Source organism: Pezoporus wallicus, unplaced genomic scaffold (genome assembly GCF_028554395.1).
Source record: "Pezoporus wallicus isolate ANWC-B61680 ecotype Strahan unplaced genomic scaffold, APGP_CSIRO_Pwel_v1 contig_3817, whole genome shotgun sequence".
NCBI lineage: Eukaryota > Metazoa > Chordata > Aves > Psittaciformes > Psittacidae > Pezoporus > Pezoporus wallicus.
This window is the reverse complement of record NW_026635157.1, coordinates 6,277,136-6,285,048: the sequence shown is the minus strand read 5'-3', so window position 1 is coordinate 6,285,048 and position 7,913 is coordinate 6,277,136. Positions and strand designations below refer to the sequence as shown.

Here is a 7,913-nt window from a genome sequence, read left to right as displayed (position 1 = left end):
TAAAGTGAGAACATTCCCTTCTGGTTTAGGAGATCCTACAGGCTTTAAACATCTCTGCAATTTGGTATGCACATAATTTGGTAGTTTGTTTTATAAGAAGTTGATTAGAATCAGAAAATTCACCCTCCCAAACTCCAGCAGAAGAGGGCAATGCAACGCATGCAGATCAAACAGACATAAAGTGGGAAAAGTATTTTTGTAGTGGCAAGTTGGGGAATGGCTACAGCTGTATTCTTCTAATCACTCCTTTGTTATTGGCGAGTCGGTAAGTTATGATTCACTGACATTCGATGTTAAATTTACTGTCACAAAAACGTCAGCAATCCCTGGCTGAAATCAGGTTGACTTTTTCAAATTCTTGGGTGCTGAGAGTTGTCTAAGAACAGGCTGTTACTGCCTGCAGAGAACATCTTGTCATAAGATTTTCCCAGGTGTGGAAGCACTTCCTTCTGTCTACTTTTGCTAAGACTTTGATACAAGCATGCATTTATTTACTTACATTCATAAAACATATTAGCTGCTTTGTGTCTGCAAGGCAAAGAAGGCCAAGTATCACTTTTCTCACCAGCTGGGACAATTTTAGCAATAGTCATCAGTTTGATTTCCCAGCTTGACTCAAAACACTGCTATTTACACTCCCATTGTGTGGCAATATCCTCCCCTATTTACATTCCCAGGCTTAAAATTTAACTACATCCACCATGCTGGCTTTCTTACTAATAAATCAGAAGATGTGGCTGAAAAAGTAAGCAGAAAGAAAGCACGGTGTTATCACCCCTGTATTGAACCTGGGAAGCAAGGCTAAATGGGATTACATGTATTATTAGGGTCCTGATCCCACAGTCCTCACTTAAGTAATAACTTGTACAGGAGCTTTACCAAAGGCCGGGGGGGGGGGGGCAGAAGGCTGTAACCATTGGCACTAAAGGAGCAAGATGTCAACCGCCTTATGATAATGGGCATTTTTCTCCCAAATATTTAAAGTAGACCCGTATGGATTTGTATCGGTGGCTTCAGTTGGTCCCAAGTTCTGGGAGAGAGGGGTCAGAGATGTCCCACGGTGGAATACTTTTACGATATATTCTCCTTCTCCCAGGTCACTGGAAATTAAACACAATTGGTTCTGGTGTGATGCAGAGCTGGATTGATGCAGCAATCTCCTGTTTTAGCCCTGCAAGGCAAGAGGGACAGGACGACACCCCCACCCTCTCTTCCCAAGTTACAGGTACTTGTACAGAACTTGATCTGTTTACATAGCTCTTCCAGGTGAGAACAAATATACAAAAGAACAAAGTCTACTATATAAATGAAAGCAGATTTATAAAATTACAAGTTTAATAGATAAATATAATAAATACTTTATGCATCATAACTCTGGACAACTACATTTAAAGCAAGTATGTTGGCAAGTCACAAAAAAGTTGCGCCTTGGCAACTTTATTTTTCATAAAACCACACTGACAGGCATATTACAACGTTACGTATGAGGCTTTATGCTGTATGTTTAAATCCCACTCACCTACCAAGTTCACCATGACATATATATGGGTGTAGTGTACCTTCTATTTTGGAATGTCTTTTTGCACACTAACATGGTTGTACAGATAGATGTTCTACTCACCAGGGGCAGCGGGGAAGAGTTTTGAAGAAAAATACTGGTAAATGACTTCTAGAAAAACTAAAGCATTTCTTAACTTTTTATTGACATTGGCAAATTAAAATAGAATAAATTAACAATATTTTCTCAAAAAAATGTTTTGTACAAAAATACTGTCAAAATTTCCTGAAAGCTTTCAACACAGTAGTATCTTTTCATGTACTGAATAAACTATATTAGCACAGTGTCAAAACGCTGAAGACGGAAACAAAATAATAATAATTAAAAAAAAAAATCTGTGAAATGTTTGCCACTAGTCAACATTCCATCCACACCATATTATTGTCTGTACATATATGGGGGAGGGGGAATGGTAGTAGACTTTTTAAGTAATAGTATTACTTGTCCTGATCTGGAAAGGTTTGGCCCACATCTGTTAAGCTTCCAGTTTAGCATATTGGAAAAAAAGATAAAATAAATTATTGGTCTGCACTGCAATGCATAGTTAAGAATTAAGCAAGATGGCAGCATTTGTGCAGTAGGATCTGCCCTTCAAAGTTCATGCAACCAACTAATGCAGGGTTTTTTTTGTCCCTGTTCACTCAGAATTTGAATGTGGTTCAAGTTGTTGGAAATCATCGTTTACAAAATCCACCAGATTAAGCAATTTGCCAAGATTAATGTCTAACGGTTCAGCACTGTGGGAATTATGGGCATGTTACTGCAAGGAAATTAAGAGAACAAGGAGGGGAAGGGGGGGCAACCAATATAAAAAGGTAACAGCTAGAAATTATGGCTATGGGAGGGGATGTGAATGTCAAAGCTACAAAAAAAAAAAAAGTGGCAGCAATTAAAAAAAAAAAAAAAGGGAATTTATACAAGCGCATAGTTGACTCTTGCTTTCCAGATTCTCACCTTTTCAAGCCCCGAAAAGTGAGACACCGTGTCTAGGGGAATGTTTTCATTCGCACCGATAGAAAGTCCTTTGTTTGTTTTAAATGAATCAGCAGCTCACCCTGCTGGGCTGCTGTTTGCAAACGAAGTCTGTCATGAAGTCGAATTCGTTCTGTCCCAACCACAGCTCGGGAAGCTCCTTGATGCGATCCAGCCCCATTTCGATGACTAAGGACATGAGGACCTCCTCGTCGATGAAGTCAGTGTCTATGACATTGGGCGGCAGCATTGCTGCGGGGACGTGGGGGACGGCAGGCGGTAGCCCGCTCCCGCTGCTCCCGCCGCCGCCGTGCTTGGGGTTGCAGTCCCTGAAATGCTGCTGGCTGCTGCCGTTCAGCTGGTGGCTGCCGGGGTGCAAGTCCGGCATGTAGTGGCTGTGGGGGTAAGGGTGGTGGCTGAAGTACTGGTTGTTCAGCTTCTGGAGCTGCATGCTGGCACTCAGCTGCCCTCCCGGGCTGGCGACGGGGGGGGCCAGGAACTGGGAGCCGCCGAAGCGGGCGGCGGGAGCCAGGCTGCCAGCCGGGTGCCCTCCGCTCACGCTGCCCGGCCCCACGGCGTGCCTCCCCCCGCCGCTCGCGTTCAGGCTCCCAGCACCGTAGTGGAGATGCTCGCCCATTAGGGCGCTGAAGGCGTGCTGCTGCTGCGGTGGCGGCGGCGCCTGGTGCTGGTGGTGGTGGGGGGTGGGAAACTGCCCCATGCTCATCCGGTGCGCGGGGTGGTGGTGCAGCCCTCCGGATCCGTCCGGGAATCGCCCGTGGTTCATGGCCATCATGTGGTCTGCCATCGCCCACCTGGAAAGTTAGCGTGTGAATACATTAAGAAAATACACCCTCGGACATCCATCTAGCCATTCAGCCATGCAGTCAACTGCCCTCTCCCGGCCCGGCTGCATCTGCCTGGCTCTAGGAGCAGTTCTCCGGTCTCGCCGTCCTCTCTTTCTCGGTGGGACAGAGGGAAAAAAAAAAAAAAAAAAAAAAAAAAAAAAAGGAAGAAAAAAATCTCCTACCGCGGCTCTACCGTACAGTACAAAGGGAAAAATAAACGGGGAGCAGATGCCGGTCCCCTCCGCTAATCCGGCGAGCAACACACGGCTTCCCACTCGCTCCAAGTTGTCCAGCACCCACCGGCGCGGAGCGGTGCCGTTCCGTATCGTGCTATACCGTACCCTAGCACGGGCCGCCACCACCGCCACCCCGCGAGGGCAGGAGCCGGCCGAGACCCCTCTCCGGCGGGGAAGGCGGTAGGTTTCCGCGGCACGCTCGCCAACTTGCGGGTAACAAGGCGAAGAATTGGCAAGTCCCACCTAGCCGCTGCCGGCAACTTTTGGAATGGAGTCCAAATTATTTTGGTAAAAAAAAAACGGTTACGCACAGATAAGGAGGCAGAGCCGGGCAGCCGGGAAACACCTTTCCTCGCGTGTTTAAACAGTCACATTTTTCCTGTTGCACACAAAAGGGACACCCAGCATCAGCTACGAGAACGCCGCACTCACCTCCCGGCTTCTTCCTCCTCTTGCTTCGAAGGTGGCGGTGAAATCGGTTAGCAGAAGTCACCCAGCATAGAGAGGGCGGCCCCGGCTCCCTCCCCGGAGCGGTGGTCGCTGCCGCAGCCCCGGCGCTGCGCTGCGCTTCACTCCTCTGCGAGGCTCATCGGCACTTGCCAACAATGAGCTGTGTTTCTTACACGGCTTTGGCCACGGCTAATATAGGATTTCAGAAGGGAGGAGCAAAACCCTTACAGGCAACCAGAAGTAAAACCTGGAGCAAGCGAGGGGAAAAAAAAAGGAAAGGAAAAAAACCCCACCAAACCCAGCCCCAAGCCCAGCACCCAGCGCGCACACGCACACAGACACAGGCAGGGGCACACGCGTGCAAAGTGACACGCGAGAAGGGGCACGGCGGCTCAGGGAGGCACCCAGCACGCCGCTCCTCTCAGCTGGGCCACACATGTGTTCGTAGGTTGCTCCCCCGAGAACAAAGCGGGGCTCTTCAGCGGGCAGCACCCCCACAGCCCCTCACCCACCTCTGGTCCGTTCTCGCCAGGCACCGCCGGGCTTCCTCACGCCCCGACCGCTAGTGGCGCTGTGGACACGCGTGGGGCTGGGCGCTCCGGGACGCTGCCTGGGCAGGGCGAGGTCCGTCCCGTCTCCCCGTAGCCTGGCTCTGCCGTCGTGCAGGTGTCCGGCCCTGCCGGCGGGAGCCCCCGGACACGCGTGGGTGGCCCTCGGGGCCCTGCCCGTCTCCCGAAGGCGAGATCCGAGATCCGCCTTTTTCCGCAGACACGGGCGCTGCATGCAGGAGGGGAAGTTGGGGGTGCTGCCCCCCCCCCCCTTCTTTCCATCTCTGGTATTTGCCCCATGGGCTGCGCAGGGTGAATGCCCACCCGCTCTTGCCCTTGGCCTGGTTGGTGGGTTTATTTGAGTTATTTATGATTGTTTTTCGTGGAATGGCAAAGAAAACCTGAACACACTGGGCACGGTGGGTACATGCTTTGCAAAGACTGTCAGCCTGGCGGAGCACATCCCCTGTCAGTGGCCCCTGCCCAGCCCCGCAGTACCGACCCGGCACGGCCACACGCGTGTGCCAAGCCACCATTGCCACCATCGCCCCGAAACTAGTGCTCCTGCCTCTTACTCCACATCCACCAGCACCCTGTGGACGGATGGCCAGGTTGAAGCAGCGGGGAAGTGCAGAGGGCCTGGGAGGCCTGGCCTGCAGCAGGGAAGTTCTGGATGGTGGCCCATTTTCAGCAGTGCCTTTGCCTGGCTTTTTGCTCCCTCTCTCCACTTTCCTCCTTTCAGCTGCCCACGGGCGCACCAAAGGGGGCAGCAGTAGGCAAGACACAGTTCCTGGACACAAGGAACCGTGTTGGTCCGCTTTTGAGGTCAAAGCTGCCGTCACATAAGTTGAGATGCAGGATGGCTTCCCCAGACACAAGGAATTGTGTGCGCCTTGAGGTCAACACAGCCATCATGTAGGCTGAGATGGGGTTTCTGCTCCTACACACACTCCACAAGGATGCAGGAGGTCCCTGGGGAGGCAGAGGAGAGGGCAAGTGGGATGCTTCAAGATGCTGTCCATGTGGCAGCCCTCTTGGCCCCTTTTGGGTGGGCTAGGAACTCACCTGGCTGCAGTGTGCTCCGAAGGGAGGGTTAGCCCCAGCTCATCTGGGGCTTCCATCATCCCTCCAGATGGAAGCAGAGTTAGGTTCCTGGGCACAGTGAAGTGTGCCCTGATGGATTAGACAAGGGTAATTCCCTGTGTGGCTGCTGTAGTCCTCAGCAAAGCCATACGGGCAGGCAGCAGTTGGCGGGCATATACAAGACACCAGAAAAATACCAGGCTGACACCTCAGCTATGTGGGACAGGAGGGATGGAATCAAAGCCCTGGGGGACAGGAAGTGTTACAAGTGTCAGAGTTACCTCGAGGGAGTGACCTCATCCTGCAGCTCCCTTTCCAGCAGTGATTAAATATGGTGCCCACCAGGATTTCACCTTTTAGTCTTCAAATGTGTGCAAGTAGGTGGACATCTGGGAGTTGCTGTTGAACCAGAAGCCCCATTATGGGCTGGGATGGTGAGGAAGGTAAAACAGTACATTTCTGGAGATTTTTCTTTCTTGTGACTGTGCAGGTTTTACAGGGCAAAACAATGAATAATAAGAAGATCCTGTTCCATTTGGCAAGTAGTCAGCTGTGTATCATGACAAGGGGTTTGTTTAATGTCACATATCCATGGTGATACTGGTATGCCTTTTTGCTCTCCACTGCCTTAAGTTTGTGATCCTTTTTAAAGCCAAGCACACACCATATCTCCACCCTGCAAATGCCCTTTCCTATTTTCGGCTTTCAGATGCTGGAAGCTCCCTGCTTGCCAAAGTGAATGATGGAGAGTTGGCATGAGACTGCCAGAAACAACAGTAGGGAAGTCGCAGCCTCCATGACACCTCACTCACACAAAGCGTGTCTTCAGATATTTACAGCACAAACACAAAGAACTAGGCAGGATGGAGCTTCCTTCATCAGTGGTTGCAAAGAGGTGCCACATGAGCCAAGTTTGTTGTTGTTTATGGCCATAGCAAAGTGGGAACACAATCAGTTGGTTCCTTTCCAGGAAATGGCTGGAAGACTGGTGACAGGCAGCTAGGGGAATGCAGGACAAAGCATGAGCCCATCACCACTGAGCTAGCAGGAAGCCCTGAATCTCATCTGTTTGCCTCTTCTGATCTAAATAATCTACGGCTATTTAAAGAATCTTTTCACACATATTCTTCGAAGTCTTCAACATACCTGAGCTGGTTCTTCTGTCAAAGCAAGAAAGCAGGGCACTGAGAATCGGGAGAATGCTGGAGATGGCCAGGGGTGAGAATGAAAGCAGCAGGGTTTTCAGTGCAGAATCTGAGTGGAGTTGAAAGCAGGTTGTGACTGCTGTGCCCATCTAGGAAGAATCACTGAGAAAGAGCAAACATGACAACAGAAAAGGAGGGAAAAGATGGATCCTAAGTTAGTTGTTAATATTTGGGATCAGAAGTTCAGGCAGGCACTGAGGCTGGGTTGCAGATGCAGCCTTGCTCACTCCTTCCAGACTGGAATGCCTGCAGAGTGTGGTGAAAGGAAGGAAAGGAAAATCAAAAAGGAGAATCCCAGATGTGTTTTTCCAGGTATGTACTGGAAGTGTTCAAGCCAGATGAATACTTATAGATCAAGGGATATATCACTGGAGCAAAAAACACAGGGAAGGGATTTGAGGGGGACTTGGACGTCTAAGTCCATTTTTGCAGTTTGGAAAATACAGTCCCTAACTCTGAGACTTGTCTGTCCCAGATCTCCATGGATGTGAATTTCTATGTGTTCCCTCCAATGCTGACACAAAGCAGTCAGTCAGGAAAACCCAGTTCAGGACATCTGCTAGGGTTATCTGGTAGGAAATTTTATATTAGAATGATATCCTGGAATAAATGCCCTTGCTGTAGAAATGATTAAGCTCTGCTATTGAGAAGACAAGCTGTGATTTTCTGGCTGCTCTTGCTTTTGACCTCCTCACAGCTTCCTTTAATCCCACCCTTCCCTGGGGCACCTGGCTTTTGGGAGGGAACTGTGGCGCAGGAGGTCCCCAGCTCTTTGCTTTACTAGTGCTGAGCTGGATGGCTGCCACTGGTTTCACTGCCCACCCTGAGGAAAAACAATAAGTATGACAAGTTTGTTCCAGATGGGCACCCAGGAAGCAGAGAAATCTGTTTTGGTCTCTCAACATGCCTTTTTTTACCCTGGAATTCCCTTTGTGAGAAGAACAGTGTGGGTTTTTTGCCTGTGGGGTGAAAAAACAGGGGTTTGACTGGAAAAAGTTCCATTGTTTGACATGCTT

At 49.8% G+C, this 7,913-nt stretch overlaps 1 protein-coding gene across 1 annotated transcript; it reads right to left on the bottom strand.

Moving 5' to 3' along the window:
* Positions 1 to 2,438: 2,438 nt before the first annotated feature.
* CITED2 (Cbp/p300 interacting transactivator with Glu/Asp rich carboxy-terminal domain 2) lies at positions 2,439 to 4,360 on the bottom strand. The gene is made up of 2 exons (XM_057407224.1): positions 4,044 to 4,360; positions 2,439 to 3,342 (listed from the first exon to the last, which is right to left on the bottom strand). The coding sequence occupies exon 2, from the start codon at positions 3,333 to 3,335 to the stop codon at positions 2,601 to 2,603; it is 735 nt and encodes a 244-aa protein (XP_057263207.1). The 5' UTR covers positions 3,336 to 3,342; positions 4,044 to 4,360; the 3' UTR covers positions 2,439 to 2,600.
* Positions 4,361 to 7,913: the final 3,553 nt, after the last annotated feature.